General features: G+C 32.0%; 1 protein-coding gene across 1 annotated transcript in view; it reads left to right on the top strand.

Moving 5' to 3' along the window:
- Nucleotides 1–15,246, top strand: part of LOC108914203 (laccase) — an 89,721-nt gene that overhangs the window by 68,765 nt on the left and 5,710 nt on the right. The window contains exons 3-5 of the mRNA XM_018719958.1: nucleotides 4,551–4,835; nucleotides 9,557–10,035; nucleotides 13,476–13,660. Of these exons, the coding sequence (XP_018575474.1) occupies nucleotides 4,551–4,835; nucleotides 9,557–10,035; nucleotides 13,476–13,660 (949 nt within the window). The remainder of the gene's footprint in view (nucleotides 1–4,550; nucleotides 4,836–9,556; nucleotides 10,036–13,475; nucleotides 13,661–15,246) is intronic.

Below are 15,246 nucleotides of genomic sequence, written 5' to 3' on the forward strand. Positions count from 1 at the left end.
CAAAAAGGGATAAAGGCGGTAAATCTAAAAGAGAAAAATGTCTATCTTCGAGACGACCTTCGGGAGGGTATCTCAAATAAAATTTAATGGATCTACAAAGTGTGCGTAAAAACTGTAAATATACAGGGTGTGTCATTTAACACGCCCGCTGGCAATATCTCTGAAATGACGAGATTTATTTTAGTTCCGCAAACTGGGGTTGTTAGGTTCCTCGAATAGCTTCAAATTTCAGTTAGAATTGTTAGTTCAAATCTTTCTGTATAGATGGCGTGGCGATACTAAAAATTTTTTGATTCCTGGAAGATACAAATGCGGTCCATCTGAAAGATCGTTAAATTTTGAGTAATTTTTGTAATATAAAGTTTTCCCCAATATTTACTTGTTTTCGAGACATGTCGAGTTCAATATGGAATGTATAATGTAACAGGAAAATATATTATTTTATATTTTTATAATGGCTTTATTCACACCACATACTAACTAACAAACAATAAATTATAAAAAAAACAAATGTTCAACTACAAAAAAAAAATTGTACAACGGTAAACCTTTTCCCTTTAGTATAATTATTCCTCAGAGTATAGGCTATATTCAAATAGAATTTAATCGGCCTGCACAAATACAATAAACGAGAGAAAAAACGATAAATATAAATGAGAAAACTTTTGGGAAACGATTGTCCTTTCGTTAGATTACCTATCTTGAAAAAAATTCTTAAACTTTCGATGTATTTCTAGTGACATTTTGATGCCGCTGTCTTCTATATATTTTCAATGCGATTCCTCCAATTTTACCGTATTTCATAGCGGATTTGAAGAATTTGTGTACAATTTAATGCTAATACTTTTGAAACCGTTATATAGTACTTTGTCATATGTAGTTTTAGTGCTTTCTTAAGGATTCTAAAGCTCTTTAGATGCATGGTGATATATCCTGAAATTATTATATATTCCAAGCCTTAAGCATTTTGTCTTGAAGTTTTTAGAAGTTTAGGACCCATTTCTAATGGTATTTTCATGTATTTACCCGTTTTTGATATATTTGTAATGATTTGATCTATTTTAGCGTACCTATTTCACAGATGATTCGAATAATTTTTGTGCAATCTAAAGCTGGATTGACGAATTTTTTATTCTAAAACCATTTTAGAACTTTTGGTGTGCGCAAAACAATTGCTTTTTACTTGGACGAATGGTCCCAGGACAAAAAGTAAAGAGTATCAAAAACTTTGCCATATCTTGAGGTTTTTTAAAAACGTTAGATATTCACTGGCGTATTTAAAAAATTATGGGAGGGAGGGGGTAGAATCTTGAAGGCTTATATTCCGAAAAGTACAGGCAAAAAGCGTATTCGATTTTCGGTAACGGTTGTTTCTCAACAGCAGTCTAAAAATAGCTACCAAAACAAATGCAAATCAAGTTAATCAGACAAGAGGGCAACAATCGAATACGAACTCGTTTCGGAGAACACAATGGACATCCTGCGTGTACCAATTATAGTTTTTAATGATTAATTCATGTCATTTTTTCCTACCTATTAATGCGACATATGTTTCATAATTACTGCTGCCTATCTAAACCAGGAGTTGAGTAGCCAGTCACGGTAAATAAATTATGTATTTTTATGCACAACGCATACCTCTGATCCCATTGACTTCATTTGCATTTATTAGTGATATATGAGCAGAATTTTAATCACTCGCGATTGGAGAAATGTTTACATCACTTTGGGATGTTATTAATCCGCGTTAACATATGATCTTCCGGCTCGTGCCGGATTTTATATCCGCTTATGGAAAATGGAGATAGCAACGTGCGATCAGACGGGCAACCCAGGCAGATCGATCAGAGGGTATGAATTTAAATTTATTTTGACGTTTAATCATTTAATATTTCAGTTTTTTCAATTAGAATTTAGTCGTGAGTTGGTTTAAAAGTGGGCAGTCATCTCTAAGAGTTTTATTAACGCCTTTTCCACAGGTGGCGAGCGGATCAACCAGTTTTATAATAGCTTGGAATTATAAATGTCCACTATAATTCCGTTTCATATACATGGTATCTTACTGTAAAATTAACCACGGACATGATTTGTAAAAGGAAACGTACACTTAATCTAAAGTGTGGATCCTGTAGATAAAGTAAATTTAGAAGTATCTGTTTAATATAAGAACTGGAAATTATTAGGAATGTGTCTTTAATATTGCGAAAAACTTTATTTTTGCAGAATAATAAACGTGGTCTTCTATATAAATTTATTTCCAAAAACGTCTGCTATAGGAGTTGCAACCCTTTAGAGATCTCTCATTGCATCTTTTTTTCGGAGTCGCAAAATTAGCTCTTCAAAAAAAATTAAATTGAAACGACTCAATTTTGTCAACTTTTCTCTCTTGAATTATTCACCAAAATGTTAAAAATAACTAGTGTACAGGGTTAGTCACTATAATCTGACAACTCATTATGAGTTTATTATTGAAATTACAAAAAAGTTTTATCTTTTTTATGAATTTTTATAATACAGTACCTATTAGAAAAAACAATTGAATAATGGAAATCACTAAATTAAAGAAAACATTTTTTTTAAAATGTACACCCTATATATTAGTGCATACTTTGCTTCGTTAAATTTTTCTCTTTTCAGAAATATACAGGGTGGTCGCGATGTAATGGGCCAAAATTCATGACTAGATTCCTGACGTGAAAATATTGCGATTTAGACAAACTCACCTTAGTCCAAATGTTGATACTTACAGAGATACAGGGTGTTTAATGCAAAATATTATTTTAGTTTTTTCTTATTTATTTCATAATAAATGCTCATATCGAGATGAAATTTTGGTGTTAAGGGTTTTCTCGGGCGAGAGATTGAAATATATCCATGGTTTGCTTGTAGCTCATAGAGAGCGCCACCTGTGCTAGGTCGAATGCGTTGAAAACGACAGAACTTTTTTATCTTTCAAAAATCTAATTCTCAGGTAGCAAATTCTGATTTTACAACTTCTTTTACACAAAAAAGCTATACTATACCAAAATGTGAACAAATTTCAATTCCTCCGTCCAAAGAACCCCAAACCCCTAAATTTTGTGTAGATATTTGCATTTATTAAGAAATAAATGGAAATAAACTAAAATAATATTTTGCATTAAACACCCTGTATCTCTGTAAGTATCAACATTTGGACTAAGGTGAGTTTGTCTAAAACACAATATTTTCACGTCAGGAATCTAGTCATGAATTTTGGCCCATTACATCGCGACCACCCTGTATAATGTGTTACTGTTTGATTCAGGACTTTTCGACATATTTCAGTTTAAAACAATTTTTGAAAAAACAGGAGGGAAATTTATGTCTGACGGATCGCAGTGGCTACACTGAAAAAACAATTACTTTCTATTAAAGCAATCGGTTGTTTTGAATGCAGTTAGTTTACATTTATGCTAGTTACATTGATTGTGAGTTAAACCAGTTACATTCAATACAAGTCATTTGATTTGTTTGAATTAAAAAAAGAAACAGTTTGCAACAGGTTTGTCTAGGTATAATTAACAAATTAGATTTAATAAAACCATTTATGATTTTAGAATATTTGTTAGGCGAATTAAAAGAACAACATTTTTAATTCAAATTTATATTCGTTTTTATTTAATAAATATTATTTTATATTGGCCTATCAAGCGTTACAATTAAACTTTAAAGGAAATATATAATTTCTTAAATGTGAATCAGCTGGTTATAAAAGTTAAATTTTTATATAGTTTAAAACTATTATCAGTTCAATAGTAAAAAATATTATTTAAAAATTACTCCAATCACGTGACCAAGTTGTGTTGTCCCCTGACAGTCGTGTCTTTGCCTGTAGTTATTGTGTAGTTCAATAGGCTAGTATGGACTATATTAAAAGGTAGTGTTTCTTGTTGTTCTTAGATCATGTCCATAATATAACATGTGCATATAGTTACAGAGTGCTGTGTTCCGTTTGCTCCTAATTAAAATGGATGCAGAAACTGTGGAAGTTAGGGCCAAACAAGTAATAATCGTTAAATAGTCAGTTCTAGATAAGGACATAGTGTTGCTGTTGTAATTTCATAAATTTATAATAAAACCCAATTTAACAATCCGCCAATTATTTTTAATCATTAAACTCTCAACAATTATGACAAGTAGTTTTGTACGATATATTTATGTACATAAGTAAATAGTAAGTTCAGAAAATACAAAGTCTTAAAATAAATTAAATAAAGTATCGTATATACTCGTATATATTTCTCTATTAGTAGATCTCACTATGTACCTTCTGCTTGTCACTTCTGCTTCTCTCTGTAATACAGTAGACATTGTCTACTTATGCGCACACAACTTTATTTAACCTATCTTCTTATTTAGACGCGTTGCTACGGAAAATTAATTTAAATTTAATACTATTTATGTCAAATACCTCAAATATCACTTTTTGGTACTTTGATATTTCAACGCTTCAATAATGGAAACAAATATTGATGCACTTATCACTATATTGATACACTATAATAAAAATTATGTTCTCCTCTTTACAGAGCTTGTCAAGTCTGTACGCCGAACGCGACGAATACAGTGTCGTCCCATTGCCAATGTGTTTTGGCCGACGGTGTCGAAAGGGGAATCCTCACCGCCAACCGTATGGTGCCGGGACCCAGCATACAAGTATGCGAAGGAGACAAAGTTGTCGTCGATGTAGAGAATCACATGGAAGGTATGGAAGTGACCATCCATTGGCATGGAGTATGGCAAAGAGGCACTCAGTACTACGACGGCGTGCCGTTCGTAACCCAATGCCCCATCCAGCAAGGTAACACGTTCAGGTGAGTTTCTGCTTGATTTGTGACAGACGCATCCTCATAGAAACCAAAATTACTAGTCGCCCCTGCTACAATAAAGCCTTTTGGACTTTCTCTGGCTGTAGTTTTATAGGAGTTTTATTATTAATAATCGAATATACTTAATAAGTAATGGATCCGAGTAATGATAAAACTATAAATCCTTCAGATGGTTTTAAACATTCTTTATAAATTTTAAAAATTTCGAAAAACTTAAATTATTACTTAGGTGGTCACCGCTCAATGCCTGTTTGAATTGTACTCGAAATATTTTAGCCATTTACTAGATATTGTTGGTGTAATTCAATGATGTTCAGGGCTTTAGTCCGCAGAGAAGTTGCTTCCCATAATACTTATGCTTAGTTATACATCTAAGCCTTTATTCTTCTAATATTTCTTATTATAAACAACTCTTACTCTATCCCTTTAACTACTTCTCTGAACAGCAACAATGCAGGCTACTTTCTACATCAAAGGACGCGATATCCTTTAATTTTACACCTCCATTTATTGTTCCATTGTGCTAAAAACCCGTGGGCAGATAATGGTTCACCCAGGTAAAATCACTTTCTTGGTTTAAAAGGAAATATCCAAGTAAAAGCTTACTAGCACTTAAAATGAGAAGCAAACTGTAAAAATTAGAAGAATGGACAGTTTCTTATGATGACAACAAAGTACTTTCATCTGCTATTTCATTATTATTGGAAAATGCTGATTGTTTTAATTATTAAATTGACACCAATGCAATAAATGCACCTACGCTTCTAACAATTCGGTCTCTGTCGGTAATAGTCATTGCAGTATATTTTTTGCAGCGCCTTTAAACAGGCGTTGCACTAACAGATACAAATCCGGTATCGTGTGTTTCTCTCAAGTAATATATTAGAGTAATAAAACAGAATTTGCTTATAATCAATATACAACTTGCGTACTACTTTCTACATGTTTATATAACATGTGGCTGGTTTAAATCGGATATTCGCGAGAGAAGGCAAATGTCTCAGTTACGTGGGAATTTTGTATACCTACTATAATTTTCGGAATTAAGACAAAATTGGTACTTAGTAATCGAGCATAAGTGCAATACACGATTGCAATACGGATATATACTGATACACCTGCATAGGTAAGCAATTTTTTCTGTCTGGTTGTAATTCAGTTTAGGACGCTATAAATTGCCACATTATCTACTTGTTCTGTTGAACATTGAAACACTGAAACGTTTGATGGGCCATATATTTGAAAATTTTCAATTTGTTTGATGAGAAATTTGATATTGTTTGAAGTTACTTATTTGTAGCATACAAATAGCAACTGTTTTCAGTTTTTTTCTTTATTTTTTTGGGTATATTGCCATCTGTGAGAAGATTTTTAATTTAGTGAAATAAGTTTTGCCTAACCAGAAAATCTCACCCTGAAAGAAGTAGACAAATACAAAATATAGTACATAAAACACTTTCTTTCGCGTGCTTTAAAAAGTTGTTGGCGTTCAAAAATCAATCTCTTTTCGTCTTCTGAACTTTTTTTGACTTTCAGAGATGTTCAGAAGACGAAAACAAGTTTTCGACGTCAACAACTTCAGCCACACAAAAAAGAAAAGTAGTCTGTAGTTTTCATGTGACATATGTTATCTGTAGTATTTTTGCCTCCTAATCACGAATCAGAATGTCAAAATCGAGCTATCACATCACAGGAATTTGCTAACCTCAAAAAACAGGTAAAAAATAGCAAAAATTCATGAAAAAGTGCTAGGAAAAATACAAAAATTTTTTTCTCTGTATTCAAACGTTCATTTATATAGTTAAGATCCCGCCCAACGTGAATCCGTGGTCAGCATTAATGGTTCTTTTTCTAACCTCAAAAAAATGGGTCAATTAAAGTCAGATATCACGAATTTTCAAACAATAACAGATTCACGCCAAATTTGGTATACGTAGATTTTCTGGGTCGCTGATCACGGATCCGAGGTCAATTTTGCAAAATTCAAGATGGCGGATCCAAAATGGCCGACTAAATTTTCAAATAATAACAGAATCGCAGCAGATTTGGTATACGGAGGTTTTCGGGGTCGCTGATTACGTATTCGAGGTCAGAACTGCGAAACTCATTATGTAATATTTTACTTTATAACCTGAGTACCCAATCACGTGTTAATATACTTTTTTCGGCTATATCATGTTCTTTTTTCTGTAAAAGATCTATTCACGGGTTGAATTTTGTAAATCTGACTTCGTATTCGTGATCAGCGACCTCGAAAACCTCGGTATACCAAATTTGGCGCGAATATGTTATTTTTTGAAAATTTGGTGGTCGACCGCCATCTTGAATTTTGCAAAATTGACCTCGAATTCGTGATCAGCGACCCCGAAAACCCCTTTATACCAAATTCGATGCGAATGTTATTTTTTGAAAATTTGGTGGGCCATCTTGGATCAGCCATCTTGAATTTTGCAAAATTGACCTTAGATCCGTGATCAGCGACCTCGAAAACCCCTGTATACCAAATTTGGCGCGAATTTCTAATTTTTTGAAAATTCGTGATATCTGACATTAATTGACCCGTTTTTTTGAGGTTAGAAAAAGAACCATCAATTCTGACCGCTAATTCACGTTCGGCGAGGTCTTAACTATATAAATGAATATTTGAATATAGAAAAAAACAATTTTTCTAGTTGTCCTAACACTTTTTCGTGAATTTTTGCTATTTTGACCTGTTTTTTGAGGTTAGGAAATTCCTGTGATGTGATAGCTCAATTTTGACACCGGATTCGTGATCAGGATGCAAAAATACTACTGATAACATATCTCGCATGAAAAGTACAGACTACTTTACTTTATTTGTGTTACTGTGTAATTATCAAAACCCCTCGACTATTACAGAAGTACTGTACACTTTTTTTGCCCACTGCTTGGTTCTCGATTCGCTTTGCGCGGATTATTCTACGTAATGTTATAACAGGTAGTTAGATTACAGATAACATTTTATGTCGGCAAACGCCTCATGACCATACACGCCATTTTCAGATATTACAGTAATCATGTGGGCTGCTTGTAATAAGGTTCCGGTAAACGTTGCTATTAGACTCCGTAAATGGTGAGCAAAAATCGGAGTAAGCGGCTACTGCGGTTTTTACGGTATAATTTTGCTTGGAAGTGAAATTTTTGTAACAGAAATAACTATTCGGTAATTATGCAACGAACAATCAACCGAATGAAAAAATTGTTGAATCAGAGTTATTTGTATTTGTGTAACGGAAAAATAATAAGGTCAAGATTGTTGTAGGAAGTGGTTCCGTGTCATGGTACACAATTATCGAAAAAATATATCGGTATTTAAGTATTTTTATTTTTTTAGATCAATAACGTCCAGCATATTCTTGCAGTGCTGACAATTCACCAGCTGCTTTGCACAATTAAAAAAATTGCTCTTATTATACATATCCCCACTGATTTTTAGAAAATGTGGAAACAGGTACAACGAAACAATGTTAATAACAATAGATGCAGAAACCAATTGATTTAAAACGAATAAATATTTGTCCCTTTTTGACTACATTTTCCTTCACCACTCTTACTTAGATGCCGCTGTTGCAGCGAATGAAACATACCACTAAAAATTTAGTTATTTAATTCAACCTTCGCAGAAATATTTGGCCTTGCAAACATATACATGTGGTAATCGACATTAACACTTTTCCAACTAGGTATTTCATTTAACTGGTTATGTAAACATAGCAAACCATTGGTCGAGTAAAAGAAACGCTGTTGTTAAATTACCAATGAATAAAGAGATTAAAAAATTTAGCTTCACACTTATCTCTTGAAAAATAACAAATACATCGATGGATTCGCAATCATACAACTCTCGAATATCGATTCTAGCGCCAGAGTTTTAGTAAAAAAGTAATAGAATTATTAAATACAGTATTCATTAAATAAGTGTCGAATATTTTGTGTAAGTACTTGTCGAATACCATTCAGTATGTGTCGAATAACATTCAGTATGAGTCGAATACATTCGGTATATGTATTCATGAATACACCACAGAATTAGAATAATGATTACAGTATTCAGCATACGTATAAAGTTCAAGAATACTGAATATTTTGTGTGTATATGTCGAATACTATCCAGTATACGTATTTATGAATATTTTATTTGCAATCGTTATTTCCTGAAACTATGATTCGAGTAAATCAAAATTTATAGTAAAATAATATTCCGCTAATATTCCTATTAAAAAAAGAAAGCAACATGGAAAAAATCCAGTGAAAATATAGAACACAATGTTCAATATCAATTCCAGCGTCAGAGTTGGTCAAAAAGTAATACAATACAGAATACTAGTACAGTATTTAGTGTTCATAGAAAATTTATGAAGAATGAATATTTTGTATTCGTGTCGAATACTCAATTCAATACATGTGTTTATGAATACAAACTATTTATAACCGATATTTTCTGAAAATGTGATTCGACTCGACCAAAACTATAAAAAAATTAGAATATGAACGATCATATTGTTCAAAGCCATTTTTGTCTATTTTTTTATTCTTGAACTTGAACTTTTGTCTATTTTTTTATTCTTGAACATCTTACCAGAAACTATATTATGATGAATTTAAACATTTTAACCAGTAAAATAAGCTGTGAAACTTTCTGTCGGTACTTGTAAACTTAAACGAATCTTTTACCAATCTTCCAGATACCAATGGGTGGCCGGAAACGCAGGAACCCACTTCTGGCACGCTCACACCGGTCTGCAGAAGATGGACGGTCTCTACGGCAGCATCGCCATCCGTCAACCTCCATCCAAGGATCCCAACAGCCACCTGTACGACTACGATCTCACCACCCACGTCATGCTCCTCAGCGATTGGATGCACGAAGACGCCGCTGAAAGGTTCCCAGGAAGATTGGCTGTCAACACCGGTCAAGACCCAGAGAGTTTGTTGATCAACGGTAAGGGTCAGTTCAGGGATCCCAACACCGGATTCATGACCAACACGCCTTTGGAAGTCTTCACCATGACACCAGGAAGGAGGTACAGGTTCAGGATGATCAATTCCTTCGCTTCCGTTTGTCCGGCTCAGCTTACCATTCAAGGACACAACTTAACCTTGATCGCCACCGATGGGGAACCAGTGCACCCTGTTCTCGTCAACACTATTATATCATTCTCTGGTAAGTGACGTACTCGCTTTGGTTTTAGTTGAAACTTGCATGAACCTTTTGGTAAATGGTTGAACAAATTCCAAGATGGTTGCCACATCTTAGGAGGCTGTAGATTTAGAGTTTTTTTAAAAAGAAGGAAGACACATGTCTTCAAAACTTCAAGAAGTCTAGCACCACAACCAATCCAGAAAATTTTCTCTGCAAAGCCTGCAAACCAAATATTTTGTAATAAACTCATATTATTAAAGTCTTTAAGAGGTCTTGCAACTGCAGAGGAACTTTTATGATTGAAAAAAATCCAAAGAAAATTCGGTAAGAAATATTGAAGAAGAACTAGTATATCTATTTAGTCCAAGCATTCTGTCACGGATTAATGTTAAATTTGCAGAAATTATTACCTGGACACAAAAAATATGACCGTATAGAAAATTAAATTTTAAATTGAGTTTCTTGTTCTTTAAACTCGATCCAATATGGCGAACATGGTTAAAAAAAATCGCAAAGTTGAAAAAAACGGTTTTTCTAAAATAACTAAAAAAATATAGCACGGATTGAAAAATTTTAAATGAGAAAGTTGTAGGTTTTAAAAAGATCTATCGACTGATTTTTTGAAAGTATCGATTGCTTTGTTACTTTTCGAGATATATCGAAAAAACCGTTAAAAATCTTCTCTTTTCTCTTCTTCTATAACTCGTTTACATTTACGTGCCCATATTTGCTATTTACTGCAAGCATAGCCCGCGGCAAGCCAAAAAAGTACATTTTTGAAAAATTTAAAAATATTAATTATTTTTCGAGATATATCGATTTTTTGAAAAAAAGGCGCTCTCGAAAATTGGCTAGATCTTCTCAGCGGATAGCCCTACAGTAACGATTTTCGGTTTATTTTCTTCGTAAAGAGTTATATTATCATGCTGTTAAAAAATGTTGACGATTTTATTAATTTTAAGGATCAAAAAATGACTTTGAATAAGTTGCACTTTTTTGGGTATGTTTTTTTCAAATTACTATTTCAATTTTTATTTTATGAAAATGACTTTTAAAGAAAGAAAACTAAACATTTACGGGTCTATTTTGCTTCTAAGGCGAAAATGCTATAATATTCGTGTTTAGCTACCCCAGATTAAGTACAAAAAAATAATAAAAATTGAAATAGTTATTTGAAAAAAACATACCCAAAAAAAGTGCAACTTTTTCAGTCATTTTTTGATCCTTAAAATTAATAAAATCGTCAACATTTTTTAACAGCATGATAATATAACTCTTTACGAAGAAAATAAACCGAAAATCGTTACTGTAGGGCTATCCGCTGAGAAGATCTAGCCAATTTTCGAGAGCGCCTTTTTTTCAAAAAATCGATATATCTCGAAAAATAATTAATATTTTTAAATTTTTCAAAAATGTACTTTTTTGGCTTGCCGCGGGCTATGCTTGCAGTAAATAGCAAATATGGGCACGTAAATGTAAACGAGTTATAGAAGAAGAGAAAAGAGAAGATTTTTAACGGTTTTTTCGATATATCTCGAAAAGTAACAAAGCAATCGATACTTTCAAAAAATCAGTCGATAGATCTTTTTAAAACCTACAACTTTCTCATTTAAAATTTTTCAATCCGTGCTATATTTTTTTAGTTATTTTAGAAAAACCGTTTTTTTCAACTTTGCGATTTTTTTTAACCATGTTCGCCATATTGGATCGAGTTTAAAGAACAAGAAACTCAATTTAAAATTTAATTTTCTATACGGTCATATTTTTTTTGTCCAGGTAATAATTTCTGTAAGCATTTCTCTATAATGCTTGGACTAATTTCCACGAAGCTGATAGCTCTTGTAAAATTTGTTGAAAACCACCGTTTTTTATTTAGGCTATAGCTCTAGAGACTCGCCATTATTTAGATCAAATAATTAACCAAATTTCAGTATAGCAACAAAACAATTTACCTGTGGAAAATATACATTGGTTCGTTGAAAAAAATCGTTTAACTCGACTCACAAATGACAATTGATAGAAATACTATGAAAAAATGTGTACAGTTCCGAACAATTAGATTTAACAGGAATTTATGTATTCAATTTTCCCAGATAATTACCTACAGAAAAAATAGACTTCAGAAAAAAAATTAGATTGCTTCATGTTCCTTTCTCTCAATATTGGAGGTCGGTAATGTTGTCGATCGATTGTCATCTCTCTCAATGACAGAGAAGTTAATTTTAATATGGTTTTCCAGTTATTCCTTTTTTAACAACTATAAATTCGGAACAAAGGAAATAGAAGAATCTAGATTGAGATAAGAGATGAATCATACAAAGTTGTTTGTATGAGTTAAAGGTTATAGTATCACTACACTTTTCAGTGCCAATTTCATTTTCAACACCAAGCAATAATCTGACATAACATATAAATATTTGTTAATAAATATTGAAGAATCACAGTTGTCAAAACAGCTGGCAAGAATTCTAAACATACATAATAAATAACTTAAAGAGCACTTATTTTCACATTTTACTTTCTACATGTTTGTTGTGAAATTCGGTAATATTTTCTCTTTTAAAAATGAAACTGAACAATTAAATCGTTCCGAATTGGTAGCTACATGAATAGTAAACAAATATTAGGTAAATAAAATAGTTTCCTTAAAGACTAAGTTACTGTTCATTTCTATTCACTAAAGAAACTGATACTTACTAGAAAAACATAAGAAATACCGCAACTGCGCACGCGTGTCTGTCATTTTCTACGTTTACGCTTACGTCTTTGGCACTGCCTTAAGTCTCTATTGTTCGCGTTGTATGGACATGAAGTAATCTGAATTTCTTTAGCGAACAACGATGAAACATTGTTAGCTAACGTAGTTATTGACGAAAAATAATTACAAGGTACATAGGTAAGGCTGAAAGCTGCCAGGTTTGTTTTTGTTACAAATAAATGAATTAAAAAAAAAGGAAATAAGTTTTATTTTTATTACGCTGCTCCGACCAAGTACAGAGAAATGTATTTTATAAAACGCAAATTAAAAATCTGATCACGCACGGACTGGTTCGTAACATTCCCGGCAGAGTGATTCATTAGATAAATGGATATCTGCGTTATCTAATTTATACGATTGAAACGGAAGTCCAACAACTTTATGGCATTTAAATTGTGCCGTAATTAAAATATTAAGTAATTTATAGTCTTCGAAACCGACCCGTTTGGGTTTCCAGATAAATTAATTTCGGAGTTACGCAAAAACAATTTTACGTTTGAATTAAGAAATCGATTCGGTATTATTTATTGGAATTGGGCAAATTGAATGCAGTTTCCTTTCCAGAAATGCGAACTGACAATCGACGATCCTTTGAAGAATATTTGTACAAAAGTATAGATTTCGATTAATAAAATTTATGAATTATATTATATAGTTATGATATTCGGATGTACTGTGTAATGTCCTGAATATATTTTTGTAGGCGAAAGATACGATTTCGTGATAAACGCCGACCAAGCCCCCACAGCCTACTGGATGCAACTTAGAGGATTGGGCGAATGCGGTATCAGGAGGGTACAGCAATTGGCTATCTTGAGGTACGCCAGGGGGCCTTATCAACCGTCATCCAATCCACCTACTTACGATTATGGAATACCCCAGGGTGTGGTAAGTAAAGATGTGTATATTGGATGTACATACAGCGAGAAAGGTATTAGTTAATCTGCAATAATTTTATTACTTACTAAGTGTAAGTTACTGCTGTTATTATTTTGCTAAATTGCTGCAATTTAACTAAGCGTGAGCATCGTGTTTGGACGAGTGAATGTGTATGTAATATAGTGGGACATCTTTAGAATTCCATTTTGTCGTTGAGGTATACGTATAGAATTGAATTTTCGATGAATGTATATAAACCCTTTTTGTATATATTAAAGGGGAAAGTTTAAAAATAGGAAAATGCATTTACAGGTTGTCAAATTATCGTCATTATGTAGTATAAAACTATTTCCTAAGAGTTAAACTATATACAACCAATTTTATAATTAAACAATTTCTTAATAATTCACCTACATATACAGGGTGATTCACTTAAAGATATAGGTTTTACAGTTGGTTATGACCAATCTTTTTAATATATATTTATAGTTCAACGTTATTCAAAAAAGAAAATGATTAAAGTCTGATAATTTATGAAACACAATTCAAAAGAAAACTAATTATCATAAAAAAATATTTGTCGTTTTATTATATTTATATTTATTCTTGTAATTTTACTCATCATTTATACCGTTTACAAGATTGCCATGATGAACATTCTTAAACGAATCACCCTGTATGTATAACAATGAGTAATATTTTAAGAACTTGACAAAAACTATTGAATTGTAGATAATAACACATGATATACTAGATATTAGAAAATAATTTACAAGAGCTGCTAGTTTATCTCATATTGAGCAAAAAAGTTTGCAGCATCGATCGATAATAATTCGTTGTAGTGAATAACATTTTTGCAAATATCTACAAATGTTTTATTGTTTAGTGCCACTGAAAAATATTCACAATTTTATGAATAACGGTAGAATAAATAATAATAATAATATTAATAATGATTTAAATGATACTTTTATAAGGTTAGGTTAATAATTTTTAAAAAATGAAGTATGTAGGTAAGTACCCACAACTCAATAATAATTGTTATTTGAATTTTAAAATAATTCATATTTTATCATAAATTTTTAACAATGTGTATCTAAAACAAAGTTAATGCAGATCAAAATATCTTGAATCATAAAAGTTTTTTCTTAAAATAGCTTGTTTTTTTGTGATGTGATAATAGAGCTTATGACTATCAATTATATTATCATAGGAACATATTTTTAAGCTCTAATTACTTGAATATAATTTAACCAAAACATAAAATGCATTTTGTAAACGAATTGATAAAGTTGTATATTATTTTTCCCAAAATGGTTGATTTTAAGACCTCTGTTATTAAGCAACAAACATTTTTGCTCAACCTGAAACCAACTACTTTTCAATTTTCTAACATATTGGTCGTTACAAGTTGACATTGATTTAAAAATTGGGTCTGTTTATTAGTATTACTCGATTCAGATCAAGTGATTTTATCAGGATGTGTTGACAATTGACACAATCTGGAAATAATAAAAGCAGAATTGGTCGATTTCTGAACCTCAATCAAATCGATGATTTTTATGATCTATAACAAATTGCGATGTACAAACAAA

The sequence above is a fragment of the Anoplophora glabripennis genome, unplaced genomic scaffold (genome assembly GCF_000390285.2).
Source record: "Anoplophora glabripennis isolate ALB-LARVAE unplaced genomic scaffold, Agla_2.0 scaffold16, whole genome shotgun sequence".
Lineage (NCBI taxonomy): Eukaryota > Metazoa > Arthropoda > Insecta > Coleoptera > Cerambycidae > Anoplophora > Anoplophora glabripennis.